The sequence below is a fragment of the Peromyscus leucopus genome, chromosome 8b (assembly GCF_004664715.2).
Source record: "Peromyscus leucopus breed LL Stock chromosome 8b, UCI_PerLeu_2.1, whole genome shotgun sequence".
NCBI classification, from domain to species: Eukaryota; Metazoa; Chordata; class Mammalia; order Rodentia; family Cricetidae; genus Peromyscus; species Peromyscus leucopus.
The window spans coordinates 34,716,194-34,734,823 of NC_051086.1; the positions used below are offsets into that span (position 1 = coordinate 34,716,194).

Consider the following 18,630-nt stretch of genomic DNA (forward strand, 5'->3'; position numbering starts at 1 on the left):
TGGTGCACGCAACCATCTATAAGTCCAGTTCCAGAGGATCCAACACCCTGTTCTAACCTCCACAGGCACCAGGCATTCATGTGGTACACACATTTACATGCAAACAAAACATTCATACACATAAAATAAAAATAATCCTGAGGCTAACCAAAATACTATTAGAAGACAAGATGAGCCAGGTGGCAAGAGGCAAGTGGTTCTCTGTGCATTTCAGGCCAACTGGTCTACACAGTGAGTTCTGTAATAAGGCCACACTGAGACCCTGTCTTAAAAAAAAAAAAAAAAAAAAAAAAACACAAAAACCCAAAACCCAAACCCAACCAAAAAAAAAAAAAAAAAAAAAGATAAGAGAAGCCCGACACGCCCGGCTCGCGACACCATGGTGGCGTACTGGCTGCAGGCTGGACTCAGCTACATCTGGTTCTCCCAGATCTGTGCAAAAGCAGTGAGGGATGCCCTGAAGACTGAGTTCAAAGCAAACGCTGAGAAGACTTCCGGCAGCAGCGTAAAGATAGTGAAAGTGAAGAAGGAGTAGCCGGCCCTGACTGAAGCATGAACTGCTGAATCGTTGAGGTGAAGACATGTGGGTACCTGTTATAGCAGATTGAAATCAACCTCACCTCCTGGGGACAAAACTACCCTTGTTGATAAATTGACTATGCCAATAAATTAACATGGTTTACTCTGAGGCATAAGAATCCCTCTGAGGCCGGGCGATGGTGGTGCACGCCTTTAATCCCAGCACTTGGGAGGCAGAGGCAGGCGGATCTCTGTGAGTTCGAGGCCAGCCTGGTCTCCAAAGTGAGTTCCAGGAAAGGCACAAAGCTACACAGAGAAACCCTGTCTCGAAAAACCAAAAAAAAAAAAAAAAAGAATCCCTCTGAGTCCTAGGATCACAGATAACCCTGAGCAACACAGCAAGATCCTGCCTAGAAACACACCCAAACCAAACCATAAAATGAGCACTTACAGTTGAAGAGAGATACCATCTGTGAGGATAGAAACTCTGGGAGCAACTTGGAGTATTAATTTCTGGCTTGAAAACAGGGTTCATGTTTTTGTCATATTTAAAATGTGCTTTAAATTTCCTATGATTACCAACATAAAAAGCTTACCATCATCTGTGGAATTGATGCATAGTTTTGAACTCCCAGAACTTGGCTGAGAAAATTCTGTGCACAATTTTTTCCAACCCAAAGCATCAGTACCTGCAAACAAGAATACGCTGTTTTGAGAGGCAGCCTAAGAGTGAGTCTGGCACCTTTACCACTGGTTATGTTTAAAAAGTCTAAAGGATAAGCATGTGCTTAGTGAGATGTACAGAGAACTACTATACATCGAGAAACTGGAGGCTGCAGGGAGAATGGCCAATGCTAACATACGGATTAAAGGCAGCTGAAGCCAAGTGCTAAGGAGGCTCAGTAGCACATTGAGCTCATCAGGCTGAGTAAATCTACTCACCGAGCCTGCATCCATGAGGAAAGCTCCATCTCTGCTCAACTTCTCCACCGAGAGCTGAAGAATGGGGGGCTGAGGTATGGTTCTGTCATTGATATTGAGAGCTCCCTGAAGAAGGAAGCAAAGAGTGAGGTTTATAGATACAGGTAACACAGAGACACAATATATATATTTGCATATGTACATGTATATGGCATGTGTTCACATGTGCCTAGGTACACGGGCATATATGTGTGTGCCTGTGTACACGCTCACAATTGGTGTTGGATGACTTTTACTTTATTAAGGCAGTCTTTTGCTTAACCTGGAGCTCACCAACTCCAGATAACTAGCTAGCCAGCTTGTTCCAAGGATCTGCTGCCTGTCTTCAGAGTGATGGAATTACAGCTGGCTGCCATGCCTGCTTTTTGTTTTTTATGCGTGCCCTAATTTTTATGTGGGTTCTGTAATCTGGTCCTCATGCTTCCACAATAAGCATTTTATCCTTTGAGTCAAACCTTCAGCCTTAGTGCTTTTTGGAGAAAAGGTCTGATATAGCCCAGGCTGGCCTCATATTTCTTATATAGCTAAAGATGATCTTGAACTTCTGATTGTCCTGCCTCCTCCTCTTAAATTTTGAAATTACTGGCATGTGATACCATGCCCAGCTCTTTAGAGCTATAGTTAAATGACAAATATAATTAAATGAATTTGACTTCTCAGAGCTTAGACTTTAATTAGATGAATCAATTATCCATGGCAAAGATGGAGTAATATGTATATGAAAGCCACTGTGACTCTAAGAACTGAAATCAAATTCTGATCATCTTTATTTCTTGTGTGTAGCCAGAAGTTACTGGCAGGTATCTTTTCCGTTACTCTCCATCTTATTCTTTGAGACCAGCTCTCAGTGAACCCAGAGTCAACCCAATGTTGACTCAGTTAGCTGGCTGGCCAGCACTTTCCAGGGATCCTCCTGCCTGTGTCCCAGTGCTGGGGTTACAGACCCATGCTGTCCTCTTCTGCTTTCACACCAGTGCTGGAGAACTACCTCAGGTCCTCACACTTGTGCAGCAAGCACCTTCCCAGCAAATCATCCCTCCAGTCTAGTCCCACCTTTTGTTGTTTTTATAGTTTTTTTTTTTTCTCTAATGTGCACTGGTGTTTTGCCTGCATGCATGTCTGTGTGAGGGGGTCAGAAGCACTAGAACTGGACTTACAGACAGTTGTGAGCTGCCATGTGGGAGCTGGGAATTGAATCTGGGTCCTCTGGAAGAGCAGCCAGTGCTCTTAAGTTGCTGAGCCATCTCTCCAGACCCCCTTTTTTGTTTTTTGACCAGACTGTTAGGTCCAACCTGGCTGCCAGCTTTCTATGTAGCTAAAGGTAACCTTGGACTTCTTTTATGATCCTCCCGCCTCCATATCCCAAGTGTTGGGATGGCAGGTATGAGCCATCACGATGGGTTTATGCAGGGCTCAATAGGGAACCCAGGCTTTATGCATGCTGGGCAAGCATTCTACCAACTGAGTACATCCTCAGCTCCAAGTTTTTGGTTTTGAGAGAGCCAGGCAGGCCTGGAACTCCCTTTATAGTTCGGGTTAGTCTTCAACTCCTGATCCACCATGCAAGTGTTAGGATTAGATATGTACCACCAAGCTTAGCTTTTTAACTATTATTAAAAGAAATAAATTCAATGAATATAATGCATAGTGAACAGATAAGTGACAGTAATGAATACAAACCAAATCTAGAATTTAGTTACTAATAATATACTAATTAATTTTCTCTTTTCTTTCTTTTTGAGATAAGGTCTCTCTATGAAGCCTGGTCTGTCCTGGATCATGCCACGTAGACCAGACTGGTTTTGAACTCATAGAGACTGCCTGCTTCTGCCTCTTGAGTGTTGGCATCAAAAGTATGCACTACTACTCCCAACAATTCTGTTTTCTTGAATTTTACAAATGAAATATAGTTTTGTATTTACTTTAAAATGTTTCAGATTTTGTTTTCTGAGACAGGGTTTGTTTCCTGACTGTTTCAAACTCATGTGTTCAAGTGGTCCTCCTGCTTCAGTCTCCCAAAGTCATTGAACTAGAGACATAAGCCACATATGCACGCGGGGTGTGTGTGTGTGTGTGTGTGTGTGTGTGTGTGTGTGTGTGTGTGTGTGTCTATCACCCAGCTAACTAGAAAATTAAACATTAGGGGAGATTGGCTAGGGTATGTAAGAATCTTCTGTGCTGGCTATCTTATGTCAACTTGGCACAGCCTAGTCATTCGAGAAGAGGGAACCTACTTAACCGAGAAAATGCCCCCACCAGATTGGCTTGTGGGACATTTTTCTCAATTAGTGAGTGATATGAGAGTAGCCCAGTTGTGGGCAGTGGTCTTGGGGTGTGTAAGAAAGCAGGCTGAGCAAGCCAGTAAGCAGCACCCCTCCCTGGCTTTCCCATCAGTTCCTGCCTTGAGTTCCTGCTCTAACTTCTCTGCATGATGAACTACCAACTACTAGCTGGAATAAACCTTTTCCTTGTCAGGTTGCTTTTTGTCATTGTGTTTTAGCACAGCAACAGAAACTGAGACACCTTCTATAGCATATCTGTAACTTATCTTTAAGTCTAAAACTAGAGAAAGAGAATTGTCTTAGAAAACTTAAAGTCACCATTTTCAGGAACTTCCCTAAAAATCAAAGTTTCTGTATATTTACCTAGAAAAAAAACAAAGAATTAAGTAACAAACTCTCACTTCCATACTGAATATAATTAGGCTTAACAATTTTCAGAAGAAGCCCCAGAACGAGGAGGTGATCTTACCTCATCAGAGAGGTTGTCAACTCTATACAAATTGGGGTGTGTTGTGAGCATAAGGTGAACCAAGGGCTGGTTTTTCACTTGACACATGGCAAAAATTCGTTCATCTAGACGTGCATTCGTCCCAGTCTGGAAAGACTTCTGTAACAAAACAAAAACCATACCCCCAATATTAAAAAAAGACAGGATTTTGTAAATGTCAGTTGCTCAAAGATCTTCAGTTGGAATTAGCAAATTTATCATAAGTTATCCCTTGAAAATATCTTTTAAGAAGTCATGTACTACACACAGAACAAAGAAAAAATATTAAGAGCCGCAAAGGAAAAAGACCAAGTAACATATAAAGGTAAACCCATCAGAATAACACCAGACTACTCAATAGAGACTATGAAAGTGAGAAGATCATGGACAAATCTCATGCAGACACTAAGAGACCACGGATGCCAACCCAGACTATTATACCCAGCAAAACTCTTAATCACCATAGGCGGAATAAACAAAATATTCCAGGATAAAACCAGATTTAATCAATATCTGTCTACAAACCCAGCCCTACAGAAAGCACTAGAAGGGAAAATTTAACCCAAAGAAGCTAAACACATCCATGAAAAATCAAGCAATAGATAATCCCACACCAATATACACCACAGAAGAAACAAGCTGGCGTAGCTATCCTAATATCTAGAGAAAAAGGATGTTTCAAAAGAGAAGAAGTCTTGTGGCAATGCCTCAGTGGTCCAGGTAACTACTAGAATTCAGAAAAGTTGGTTGAACTTGGGATTGACTGGGAGGCCAAAGATTTAAAAAGCAGAAGATTCTCTCAAGACATAAGTTGTGTGATAATAGTGTGGTTTGTGTGTGTGAATGAGAATTTGTAAATGTTGAATTCTAGGCTTCGACAATCATTGTCAGTGCAGATTAAGCTGCAAGTATTTATGTTCTAAAACTTAAATTATAAAGCTAGTTACGTCTTTCTAACAACTAGTTTTAATGTTCATGAGCATATTTTACCTACATTACTTTTTTTTTTTTTTTTTTTTTCAAGGTTTCTCTGTTAGCTTTGCGCTTTCCTGAGCTCACTTGTAGCCAGCTGCCCGAACTCACACGTCCGCCTGCTCTGCCCCGAGGCTGGATAGGCGTGCCCACCACCCCGCCCTACATTACTTTTCAGGATGTTGAGAAAGCACAGGTTGGAGGCTGGGGGCTAGATGGTTTTGAGGAAGAGGTCTTGGTGGACTCTTTCATAGAGCAAAGGGAAGCAATGCCTTCTGAGAAATGAGCTAAGTTTTAATCTAGTCTTTAAGATTAGAAGTCAAAAACAAAAATATTAAGGAAAGGAAAACTTAATTGATCTTTGAAGTATTGTTATGTGGAATTGAGTGGGACTTTTGAGGCCTTTCTTCCAGAAAACAAGGACTTGGTTGTCAGGCCTATATTAGTCCTAAACCTTGGTGCCATGTAGTTGTACTTAAATCATTTCAATGGAAAGTGTCTTAGTGATTGGATCTTCTAGTGCAGTTTGGAGTTCTTCCATTTGAAAAATGTGATATTTACATGGGATTGTTTGAATCTTGTTTCCTAGTCCCTCCCCATCACCACCCTCATAATCTGAAGGTAGATTTTTCTCTTGATAAAGGAACAAAAAAGGTGAACATCTTGTTTGTAAATAGGTATCTAGTAACTAGTGGTAAACTTGAAATGGTAGAATTCTTTAAAGCCTAATTCTAGGTAGCCTTAAGAAAATGTATCTTAATTATTTTTTTTTTTAAGATTTATTTATTTATTATGTATACAGCATGTATGACCAGAAGAAGGCACCAGACCTTATTACAGATGGTTGTGAGCCAACATGTGGTTGCTGGGAATTGAACTCAGGACCTCTGGAAGAGCAGTCGGTGCTCTTAACCTCTAAGCCATTTCTCCAGCCCCTATTTTTGAACCTGTATTCACCTTGTTTTTTTCAAATATCTTAAGTTATATTTTCTTTTTCAGAGCTGCTTCTTATTTGGGGCTACTTTTTTTTTTTTTTAATGGGGGCGTAATTCATAAAAGGGTATATTGTTTTCATGAGACTTTTTACAACTATGGCTGGATGTCTTTCTTTAGTCTTCCAAGAAGGGCCATTTTACTTTTTTAGAGTTACTGTTTAAAGTCATGAGGTCAACAACTTGGACTACTATGCATGTAAGTGCTAATGCAAATTAAAGCCCAAGTTGACCTCCAGCAGCAGTTCATTCTATGTTGACAGTGAGAGAACACTTTGCCTGTTAGGATACTGTTACTCGTGGACTGAAATGCTGAAAAAACCCCTCCCCCTATTTTGTTTTTTTGCAAAAATCAAGGTATATTCTAGGGTTTCCTGGTTGACCTCAACAGATAAACTGAGGTGATAGTCTTAGATCAGAAATGATCTGAATGTAGATTTACAGTCTACGTGTACAGCTGGCTAAGTGAGATCGCTTTCACAGTTCTGCATGTATCCCATCGGCTCCCCATTAGTCACTGAACTCTTAAAACTGGTATTGTAACATTATCACAATGTTTTGTGCCAATTTTATAAACTTTACAGTACAATATGTGTTCCTTTTCTGAGGCAAACCAAAGGTATATTTCTCAAGGTTCTGCTGCTATCAGCAGCGTTGATGGAGGATTTTTTATACATTTGTAATAGATAGGAATAAACCAGAAAAAAAGAAGAAAAAAAAAAGTGATGGAGGAAAAGGTGAACACTGCAAGAATACTCAAAAGGGCTGAGAGTTGCAAACGCCAAGAATGGCTTTGCATAGTAAATAGAATAGAACAGCTCTGAACTATAGCTTACTTTTCCTGGTTTGGTCTGACAGAATGATTGAATGCTTTTGTACAAAAATCAGAGCCTTAAAAACAAGGATTTGGTGAGATTGTAAAATGGTGTGCCACTTTGGCAAAACAGTTTGGTGGTTGGTCAAAATGCAAAACATTGTTACTCTGTTACTCAACAATTCTACCCTTAGGAATATATCCTCAAACTACTGAAAATGTGCACCTATGAAACATGTACATGAAGGTTTACAGCAGTGTGTTGCTAATAGTAAAAAAGTTAAAACAACTCAAATAGCTATCAAATACTGGAGAGAAATAAAATGTGGCTTATTCACACAATAGAATATTATTAAGACATAAAAATGAATGAGAAACTGACAGATTAAATGACTTTGGTGAACCTTCATAATTTCATTTGTAGATCTTTCCATTTCTAATTTATAAATACATTTGGGGTTATAAATTATAAATGTACTGCCTCCTGTCAACATTGTATACTTCTATTTGATGATTTCTGTGTCAAACATTATATGGAAATGTTTCCAAGTATTTTCTGTATTAACTGTGAATGAATAGAACAAAATAAATTGCCTGTGGAAAAAAAAAAGAGTTTAAAAAAAAAAAAAAAAAAAAGAAGTCATGTACTAAAGTGTTCCAATTGGTGGAAAGGAGTAGAGGCAGGGAACAATGAGCCAATGTGAGCAGAAAGCCTCTCAAGGCAGGCTCAGGTGAACGGAGGCATCTGCTGACACACTCGGGAAAAACACTGACTGCCACGGCTTTCCCCTCACTGCACCTGACTCAGACTGTCACACGTCACAAGTGTGTGCTTGGTGTTCGTCTGTGTTCCCTGTCCCAAAGAACCCAGACCAGTTTTTTATGCCCAGGACAACTGCACTCGTGGGGCTGCCCACTAATCAGCACGGGTTGAAAGCTGGAGGCCTAGGTAACCGTAATAGAGGCTTTGCTGGTACAGCATGAGAAAGAGTTTAATGAGTTACTTCATCTGTAAATATAAAGTAATAGGAATTTGAGAGATAGCTCAGTGGTTAAGAGCACTGGCTGGTCTTGCAGAAGACCCAGATTAGGTTCCCAGCACACATATCACAGCTCACAACTATCCATAACTGGTCCAGAAGATCTGTTATCTTCTGACCTCCATAGGCTCGAGGTACACATGCAAGCAAAACACCCAGGCATATAAAATAAAACAAAGTATAAAATAAATAATCACTGCATATATAGTTACAGGTGAAATAATTCACTAAAATCTTTTTCACTTATTTAGTGTCTATTACATACTAGGTGCTGGGACTAGAGAATTAAAAAATACAAAGATCTTTGTGTTCATGGTTTACTTCCTATAAAAGGAGAAATAAAATCGGGTGTAACATCTTGGGATGCAGAGGCAGGTGGACTTCTGAGTTCAAGGCCCGCCTGGTCTACAGAGTAAGTTCCAGGACACTGAGGGCTACACAGTGACACCCTGTCTCAACAACAACAAAAGGAAAACCATGAATAAGCAAACTCTGCAGTCAGTGATAACGGGCATGGAAAAATTAGAGGGGTGAGGAACGAAGGGTGTCACGGAGCTGTGAGCTGGGGGCTGACAGTGCTGCACGTCACACAGGTGAGCTGGGGGGGGGATCAAGTGACATTACAGCAAAGGCCTTCGAGGGAAGAGCCGGACTGTAAAGACTTCTGGGACTTCCAGAACCTCAGGCATGCCGGGCATGCCCAGGCACTTCCACTCATGCTGTGCTCACCCAGGCCTCTCCTGTTTCACCATAACACTGTCCGTCATCCCCCCCACCCCCCACCCCAACCAGTATCTCCATTCTTTCCACTCCTTGGTCTCTACCAACTGTCATTCTGCTCTTTGAGTCCGTGTGCTCGTTTCTAAGCTTCTGGTATGAGTGAGAACAAGCAGTACACACGTGGTCTCTTATACCAACAGCACAATTTCCAGTTCTTTCTTTGGAAAGCTAGTTATCATTTGAATTTGTGGTCACAACACCGAATCCTTGACAAGTGAGTTATCTCTTCCATGTGAGGCACTTGCATTAAATTATTCATAGATTTCTCTGGCTATAAATCCCTTCAATGCTCCAATAAATGATAGGGTTCCCATCCTCAGAAAATTTAACTGGTTTAAAGCTACTTACACAACATTTAGGATTTCAAGGAATAAACAGCTTTTTAACATTCTTACTGTGCTAGTCTGTCTTCTCACCTGTTTAAGGAGAGCCAACACGAAAAGTGGGAAGAGCCTCAAAGAGAAAGGAACCATGAGGCCTGGCTGCTGGCCACTCAGGACTGAAGAGCGGTAAGCTGAGAGAGAGTCGATGACAGCGTTCACCAAAGCATCCCGGGCATCACTCAGGCTGGCAGTCACTGACCTGTCAACAGCTAGGGACAAGAAAGACACAGGACAGGAAGTCAGAGATTCTACTGGAAAGGACAAAGTAACAAAACAGATCTCTCTCTCTCTCTCTCTCTCTCTCTCTCTCTCTCTCTCTCTCTCTCTCTCACACACACACACACACACAACACACACACAACACACACACACACAGGTTTGCAGGAGTCAGTTCTCTTTCCATCATGTGTGTGCATTCTTTTTCCATCATGTGAGTTCAGGGACTGAACTTAGGTAGTCAGGCTGGTTGGCAAATACCTTTACTTGTTCAAGACATCATGCTGCCCCAAAGAATTCCACCCCACCCCCCAAGTCAGGGTTTCTCTGTGCAACAGTTCTGGTTGTCCTGGAACTCCATTTGTAGATCAGGCAGGCCTTGAACTCAGAGACCTGCCTGCCTCTCTCTCCCAGGTGTTGGGATTAAATGTATGCACCACCACGCATAATGGCCCAATGAATTTTTTTCATAGCAGATTTAAGCAAGGTCATGAACTTATGTTTAAAAGTAACATATGTTTAGTTTTTTTAATGTCAAATTTGATTCCAACTCTTTATAGCCAAATGCCTTGAAATCCCAGATGGGGTCATGTAGTTGAATGTTGGGGATTAAAAAAAAAATCTGGCACTAGCAAAAGGTTTTTGAAGTTAGAGCAAACAGAAGTTAATATAAACGCACACACAACAAACTCAAGGTGTTTCTGGGAATGTTCAGCCATGTTGTACTGTGTGAACAGCCTCTACTCTGAACACACATCTGAACTACTGAGACCTGAGACCTCTGGGCTCAGACTCAGATCCTGTGTGTAATGGATGGCAGTGTTGTACAAAAACAGTTTTCTGCTCTTCTAAGACACAATAGTTTAATTAGGAAGAATGCACATTCAATACTTTTCTGTCCTGTCTCAACATATAAGTAGTTTTGGATTGTATTACATTATAATGTTTCTTTTTCTTTTTTTTTCTTTTGGTTTTTTCGAGACAGGGTTTCTCTGTGTAGCTTTGCACCTTTCCTGGAACTCACTTGGTAGCCCAGGCTGGCCTCGAACTCACAGATATCTGCCTGCCTCTGCCTCCCGAGTGCTGGGATTAAAGGCGTGCACCACCAACGCCCAGCCCATAATGTTTCATTTTTAAAAACTGTTGTTTGAGTTGCTGAGTTGAGTTTCATAAAAAGTTGTTAAATGAGTTAATCTTTTTTCCCCCCCTCAAGACAGGGTTTCTCTCTGTAGTTTTGGTTCCTATCCTGGATCTTGCTCTGTAGATCAGGCTGTCCTCGAACTCACAGAGATCTGCCTGGCTCTGCCCCTGAGTGCTGGGATTAAAGGCATGTGCCACCACTGCCTGGTCAAATGAGTTAATCTTGAGATTAGGACAGAATAATGGCCCTAAATATATTTTGGCTATTTTGTGTCATGTATTTAAATATGAGGCAGTTCTCTAAGCAATGATGATAATAAAAACAAAATATAGATCAACTCCAAGAAATGCTGAAAATACTCCACATCCTAGATATCCAAGGTTTAATTCATGAAAAAATAGACAAGCACATCCATTTTATTAATATGCAATGTAGTAAATGGAAAAAGTATACATATACCAAAAATTATTTTAAGGTTTCTTTATGATTCATCATCAATAAAAATGTGATCTGTATATGTATATCCCTATCCTACACTGTATACCTGGGGCTGCATAAAATATTCTTGAGTGCAAGGAGTCAGCTGTTAAGGGTGCAGATGTTTAAGAAGCTCTGCTTCACAGTCCATTGCCATCTGTGATCCAAGGCAGGGCTAATAAAGCACTATCAGCAACCGTTTCAACAAGTGCTCATATAAGAAATGCCGTTTCAGGGGCTGCAGCGGTGGCTGTGCAGTTAGGAGCACTTACTACTTTTGCAAATGACCTGGGTTCAGTTCCCAGCACCTTTACATGCCAGCTTATAACCATCCTTAACTGGAGTTCTAGGAGCTCCAATGTCCTTTTCTGGCCTCCTCAAATACCAGGCATACAGGTATTCACAGACATACATGCTGGAAAAACACCCATACACAAAAAGTAAAAATAAAAATAATTCAAAGATCTTTAAAAAATAAAGGTTCAGAAGAAAATATAGAATTTTATTTTTTATTTTTTAAAATTTATTTATTTATTTTTATTTTATGTACATTGGTGTTTTGCCATGGATATTGGGTCCTCTGGAACTGGAATTACAGACAGTTGTGAGCTGCCATGGGTACTAGGAATTGAACTCAGGTCCTCTGGAAGAGCAGTCAGTGCTCTTAACCACTGAGCCATCTCTTCAGCCCCTAGAATTTTATTCTGTTTTTTTTTTTTTTTTTTTGTTTGTTTGTTTGTTTAATTTTTCGAGACAGGGTTTCTCTGTATAGCTTTGCACCTTTCCTGGAACTCACTCTGTAGCCCAGGTTGGCCTCGAACTCACAGAGATCCACCTGGTTCTGCCTCCTAAGTGCTGGGATTAAAGGCGTGCACCATGGCCACCCAGTGGACCTTTTCATTGAAAAAGACCTACACTCAAACATCGAAACATCTAAGGTAACAACTTTAGGTAAAACTAAAACATATGTATATGTTTAATGGTATGATGTAATTTATTTAAACAGATAACAATTCTTACCCATATTCGCCAATAATCCTGAAATTGCTTGAACATCAGCTCCAAGAAAGACTTCATTCAGGGTGGAAACTACTGGCAAACACAAAGTATGGACACGAATTCTTCTTTCACCTTTAGGGGAAAAACACAATAGCTATTTTCTTTTTAAAAAAGGTTATGTTAAAGTCATTTCCTTTTCTCATTAAAAAATTTTTATCGGATAAGTCAGAGGATAACATCTGTGAGTTGGCTCTCTCCCCATGGGCATCAGGGATCAAATTTATGTCATCAGGTTTGGTGACAGGCACCTTTACCTGCTGAGCCACCCTGCCAGCCCCTAAAATCATTCTTTTTGCACTTATGACCAAGAAGGTCACATAGAAAGCAGGGATAGCACCACAAAACATCAGAAAATATTTTCAGGTTTTATACTGTAATGATAAAACTCCTCTAAGTTATTACTGAATAGACAGCAGAAATTGTAGTTGAAGGCTGATAATATGCTAGCTTTCTCTCTCGTTCCCTCCTGAATAGGATCAAGACACAGCCCAGGCAGGCCTCCAACTCATAATCCTACTCTGTCAGCTTCCTGACTGCTAAGATTAGAGAGGCACACAACTATGCCTAACAAATTCCCTACCTTCTAAAAGTTTTATTTATTTTTCCTCATGTTTCTTTTTTATTTATTTTTTTATTTTTTGAGACAAGGTTTCTCTGTGTGGTTCTGGAACCTGTCCAGGAACTCACTCTGTAGACTCACAGAGATCCGCCTGCCTCTGCCTCCTGAGTGCTGGGATTAAAGGCGTGCGCCACCACCGCTGGCTCAGTCAATGAGCCACCTCTGCAGCAGCAATTTCATAAATATTAAAAAACATTTTTTTAGAGTTAATTATTTTTTGTGTATAAATATTTTACCTGCATGTATATATGTATACCATGTACATACCTAGTGCTCTCAGAGATCAGAGAGGGTATTAGATCTTCTGGAAATGGAGTTTTGGGTGGTTGTGAGCCACCATGTGGGTGCTGGGCATCAAACCCAGGGCCTCTGCAAGAGCAACAAGCTCTCTAAACTGCTGAGCCATCTCTCTAGTCCCAGGTTTATATATATTTGTCTGGTTTGCTTTTTGAGACAGGGTCTCACTAAGGAGCTCTGGCTGTTCTGGAATTCACTACTTTTCAGCCTGAGCTTGGCGGTGGTGGCCCATGCCATTAATCCCAACACTCAGGAGGCAGAGCCAGGGATCTCTGTGAGTTTGAGGCCAGCCTGGTCTACAGAGTGAGATCCAGGACAGGCACCAAAACTACACAGAGAAACCCTGTCTGGAAAAACCAAAAAAAAAAAAAAAAAAAAAAAAAAGAAGATACTCTCATTTTAAGACCACAGCACCTTAGCACCTTTCCTTTAGTAATCACCCACACCACCAATCTCAGACCGGGGTTGTTATTTTTGGTACTGAGTATTTAGTCCAGGATCTCACAATTTAGAGTGGCTGGTCAAGAAGGCCCCACATCTGATTGTCTCTGGGATTTTTAAAGATTTACTGTTATTTTTATTTTGGGTGTATATGTTACATGCCTGTGGGTGCCTACAGAAGCCAGAAGAAGGTGTAAGATCCCCTGGAGTGATAGGTAGTTGTAAACTGCCATAGGGACTGGGAACTGAAATTTGGGGCCTCTGGAAGAGCAAGAGCTATCTCTCCAGCTTAGAGAGAACTTTTTTTTTTTTCTCGGAGCTGAGGACCAAACCCAGGGGGGCCTTGTGCTTGCTAGGCAAGCACTCTACCACTGAGCTAAATCCCCAACCCCAAGAGAGTTTTTTTAACCAGAATGTTTGATCATAGACAAGTATCTGTCACTGGGAGTAGTGGGTAGTGTAAGTGCATGTCTATAAAGCCAGTACTTGGGAACCCGAGGCAGGAGGAGCTCCAGTTTGTCTCCAATAGCGATCTTGTCTCAAAAAAAAAGAAAGAAAGAAAGGAAATGAAAAAGAAAAAAACTCACAAAGATCCACCACCTGCCTCTGCCTCCTGAGTGCTGGAGCAAAAAAAAAAAATAAAATAAAAAATAAAAAATAAAAAAATTTTTTTTTCTTTTAAAACAAAATAAAGACAAATCTTTAGGAAAGATATTTAGGAAAATAAAGACAAATCTTTTGACTACCAAAAACAGCAATAAGAATCTTTTCTTATCATTACAAATCATCTGTTGGAAGAAGAGAGTACCACAGGCCATAACAGACGCCAGCACACCCTACAGATTACTCGATCTCACACTCTGTGTTTAGCTAAGCATGCACTGTGTACTCACACATCTGTTGAGAGGGTGGAGGCAGAGGCAGGTGAATCTCTGAGTCTGAGGCTATTCTGGGCTACACAGCTAGTTAGGCCAGTCAGAGGAGAGCTAGAGTGAGACCTTGTCTCAGAAACAAGGGCATCATATTTCTGTGGGGATAATGCAAACAAAAGCGTACCTTTACTTGACGTATATAAGAGTGCTGACTGGAAAGAGACTAGCTGAGTGTCGGCGAGCTTCTCTTCCACCGACATCTGCACGGCATACCCAGCATCTGGGTTGACATTGGGAAGAGACAGTAAGTCTGTAGAGCGGACGAAGAAGTTCCCATGGAAAGTGTGAATGGAAAGACCTAGAAATAAGAAAGATCACCATGACTGTTACGTGTTTACTTTTTCTCTATGCATTCTTTTACTTTTACTTCATGAATTTTCTTTGGAGATGTGGCCTCTTTAAAAAAAACAAAACAAAACTGAAATAGCACACATAGCATAAAATTCACCATTTTAATGCACACAGTTCAGTAGTTTTAAATACATTCACAATATTCCCCATTTTTTAAAGATTCATTGTTATCCTTTTAAATTATGTGCATGTGTGTGTCTGTGTGGGTTTGTGCATGTGGCTGCTGAGCCGTTTCTCTAGCCCCAATATCCCCTGGTTATAATGGGTTTTCCGTTAATTGCATATTGTACAATTTCACATCCTAAAACTCAGCAATGTACCTGTGCAGAGTAAATCCTGTGTGATACATATTTGTTTTTAACTTTATTTTAAACTGATGCTGAGTTCAGGCTACTTTTTTTTTTTAAATAATTTATTTAACTTTATTTTATGTACACTGGTGTGAAGGTGTCAGATCTCTTGTTACTGGAGTTATAGACAGTTGTGAGCTGCTATGTGAATGCTGGGAATTGAACTCAGGTCCTCTGGAGGAACAGCCAGTGTTCCTAACCCCTGAGCCATCTCTCCAGCCCATGATACCTGTTTTTACTGTATTAAAAACAACATGGAGCCTCCTGAGAGAAATAAAAGTGTTCCCACCTTTGGTGCATCGGATCCTCATGACTGCCTCAAATCCAATCTTCCGAGTGAGGTATCTCTGTAGTTCCTTCTGGAATTTCTGCACTTGGACTGGATTGTGCTGATGATGGTAAGAGGGATAGTAATAAACACTGCCTGCTGAGTACCGAGAAATACAGCCTGGAAGAGAAAAAACACAAGCTCTTTTTACTCACCCTGTCATTCGTGTGTGTGTGTGTGTGTGTGTGTGTGTGTGTGTGTGTGTGTGTGTGTGTGTGTGTGTGTAATATATTATAGATAACTATATTACATATATTACAAGTTTCTTATTTTATTTTATTTTATTTATTTATTATGTATACAGTGTTCTGCCTGCATGTCAGAAGAGGGCACCAAATCTCATTACAGATGGTTGTGAGCCACCATGTGGTTGCTGGGAATTGAACTCAGGACCTCTGGAAGAGCAGTAAGTGCTCTTAACCACTGAGCCATCTCTCCAGCCCCTATTACAAATTTTTAAAGACTTAAATTGTTATTATTAAACTATGTGCAAGTATGTGTCGAATTTGTACATGTGGGTACAGGTACCTACAGAGGCCAGGGACATAAAATTCTCTGCAGCTGGAGTTATAGGTAGTTGTGAGCCACAATGTGGTGCTGGTAACATAACTTGAGTTATGTTATAGATCTCTCTCTCTCTCTATATATATATATATATACACACACACACACACACACACACAGGCCTTAGCCTCTCAATACACTCCTTAAAATAATAACTACTAATACTTCATATCAAAGTAACTGCACACATTTTTCTCTGACTTCTCAAGGTACCGTCAAAAAGAATATTCTGCTCCTTTATAATAGTGGTATAGCAAGCAATTTCTCTATTTCCCCTACACTAAGTTAAGAGTAGAATGCCAGTTGTAATGGTGCATGATTTTACTCCCAGTACTTAGGAGGCAGAGGCAAGTAGATCTCTGTGAGTTTGGGGCTGGCCGGGTCTACACATAGTGAGCTCCAGGACAGCCAGGGCTCTGTAGAGAGACTGTCTCAAAAAAAAAAAAGAGTATCAGGTTTTAACAGATTAAATTGACAGATTACCAGGGTGGCCAGGCATGGTGGCACCTGCTGATGGTTCCAGCTACCCAAGGTGGGCTGGAGTGTGTTAGGGTAGGAGTGGGGATAATTACTGAGCCGGAAGAACAGAGACTACTTGCCAGGCATAGTAGCACACACCCTTAATCCCAGCACTCCAGAGACAGAGGCAGGTGGATCTGAGTTCCAGTCCAGCCTGATCTGTACACAGAGTGGGTTCCAGGACAGCCAAGGCTACACTGAGAAATGTTGTCTCAGAAAAACAAAAACAAAAAATTTGGAGACCACCTTGGGTAACACAGCAAGACCCCATTTCAAAAACAGAACATTATAACAACATCATTTTTACGTTCTCTTAGAAAAATCACTAAAAAATCTTGCTGCTGGTGTGACAGAACAAGTCTGTAATTCCAGTGCTTGGGAGATGGCAGCAGGACAATCCAGAGTTCAAGGTCATCCTTGGACCCAGAGGAAGTTCAAGGTCACCTTGGGCTACCTGAGACCTGGTCTCAAAAAAAAAAAGAAAAGAAAAAGAAAAAGAAAAAAAAAGAACCGCAAGAACATACCTAGAGAAGCCAAATCAGAATACTGCCCACTGAGAAGGAATAAGTCAACAGCTGCCTGCTGGCCAGAACAGTCCAAGGCTAATTTCTTATAGAAGTCAGTGGATGGTGTCAGATGTATTTCCTATTAATTGTAGAATAGAAAGAGAAAATTTTAAATTCATCAAAAGAAAGTAAATATACACTTAGGTATACCACAGTGTTAAAGCACTTTCTGAGGGCTTATATTTATTCTGTTTACTATTAAAAAGAAATATTAACAAAAAAAGAAGAAAAGGAAAACCTCTAGTACATTAATTTTGTAATAGACAAAGGTAATTACTATTTTAACTTTAGCCTACTAAATGTTCCAAAAGCTGGGGACATGCTAACAATTCATACATGGCATGCATTTAGTCCTTTCCACTACCCTAAGAGGTGAGCATCAGCATCTTCTCTTCATACACAAAGAAACAGAAGGATGTAATGAATCAGTTACTGAGGTCTAACCTCTATCTAACAGGCAGCAGAATGTAGGCTGTCTGGCCAGGAATGACATGGGAACTATGTGGTAGACCTGTTTTCTCTTATCTTTTGGGAAATGCAAATTCCTAACAGACACAGAGCTCAAAAGCAACCCCTGGTTCTTAGTCTACCAGATTATGACCATTTCTTTCTCTTGTTTTTGGTTTTTCAAGACAGGGTTTCACTGTAGAGCTCTGGCTGCCTGGAACTCACTCTGTAGACCAGGCTAGCCTTAAACTCAGAGATCCACCTGCCTCTGCTTCCTGAGTGCTGGGACTGAAAGTGTGAACCACCACCTCCGAGCTATTATGATCACTTCTAATGGTCATTTTGGTTTCACTTTGTCCCTAGCAAATGTATTCTCTTAGTCTTCCAGACTTTCTCATCAAAACCAGATTGGATTTCTAAAGCCTAAGATGTTAAAGATAATAAAGCACAGATGCATCAGGCAGGTAGAGAAAATAATAAAATAGTTATATGGATGTAACAGTGAAACTCTTTATTCATTACCTACAGTCCCTCCTCCTCACAGTCAAACAATTAATAAAACAAACCAATGGAAAACAAGCTCTTAGGTCAAAGAGACAGCATCAGCACAGACCAGGCTATACCCCTGGTGGTCTAACCTTAGCAGATGACCTTTGGTTGGGTTCCTCTCGTGGTTTCAGGGCTCCCACGCCAAGAGTTGGGAGCTGTGTTTGGAAAACAGACATTCGACCGCCAGTTGGTGACATCAGCTTAAATGCAGCCTGAAGTGCAGGACCCAAGGCACTCTGGGTCTCCAGCGTCTTAGTAAACATCTGTGGCAAACTTTTCAGTAAATCTTGGACAAGCTTGTGAAATAAAGCAAGAAAACTAAAAAATGTTACAATTAAATTTTTTTCCACAATAAATCATTATCTAATACAACAGACAGGACACTGAATCATGATGATGATCAGAGAATCTACAGACACTACAAGAAACAATGAAGTCGGTCAATGACAAGAAAGCCATTTTAAGTAAACATTATAAATTGGCAAGCAAGACATTCAAACTGGGGCCTTACAGTTCTTGCACAT

The 18,630-nt window shown here is 40.6% G+C and overlaps 2 protein-coding genes across 2 annotated transcripts in view; one reads left to right on the top strand and one right to left on the bottom strand.

Moving 5' to 3' along the window:
• Sec24a (SEC24 homolog A, COPII coat complex component) overlaps positions 1-18,630 on the bottom strand; it is a 67,858-nt gene that overhangs the window by 5,449 nt on the left and 43,779 nt on the right. The window contains exons 13-21 of the mRNA XM_028857214.2: positions 18,196-18,402; positions 17,069-17,189; positions 15,423-15,581; positions 14,557-14,730; positions 12,105-12,215; positions 9,284-9,459; positions 4,252-4,389; positions 1,462-1,566; positions 1,116-1,208 (exon numbers count right to left, since the gene is read on the bottom strand). Coding sequence (XP_028713047.1) covers positions 1,116-1,208; positions 1,462-1,566; positions 4,252-4,389; positions 9,284-9,459; positions 12,105-12,215; positions 14,557-14,730; positions 15,423-15,581; positions 17,069-17,189; positions 18,196-18,402 — 1,284 coding nt within the window. The remainder of the gene's footprint in view (positions 1-1,115; positions 1,209-1,461; positions 1,567-4,251; positions 4,390-9,283; positions 9,460-12,104; positions 12,216-14,556; positions 14,731-15,422; positions 15,582-17,068; positions 17,190-18,195; positions 18,403-18,630) is intronic.
• Positions 354-686, top strand: LOC114683045 (ATP synthase subunit epsilon, mitochondrial-like). The gene has a single exon (XM_028857215.2). The coding sequence runs from the start codon at positions 380-382 to the stop codon at positions 533-535; it is 156 nt and encodes a 51-aa protein (XP_028713048.1). The 5' UTR covers positions 354-379; the 3' UTR covers positions 536-686.

Coding starts and splice junctions, on each gene's coding strand:
- LOC114683045 (XM_028857215.2), top strand. CDS start 380: ATGGTGGCGTACTGGCTGCAGGCTGGACTCAGCTACATCTGGTTCTCC.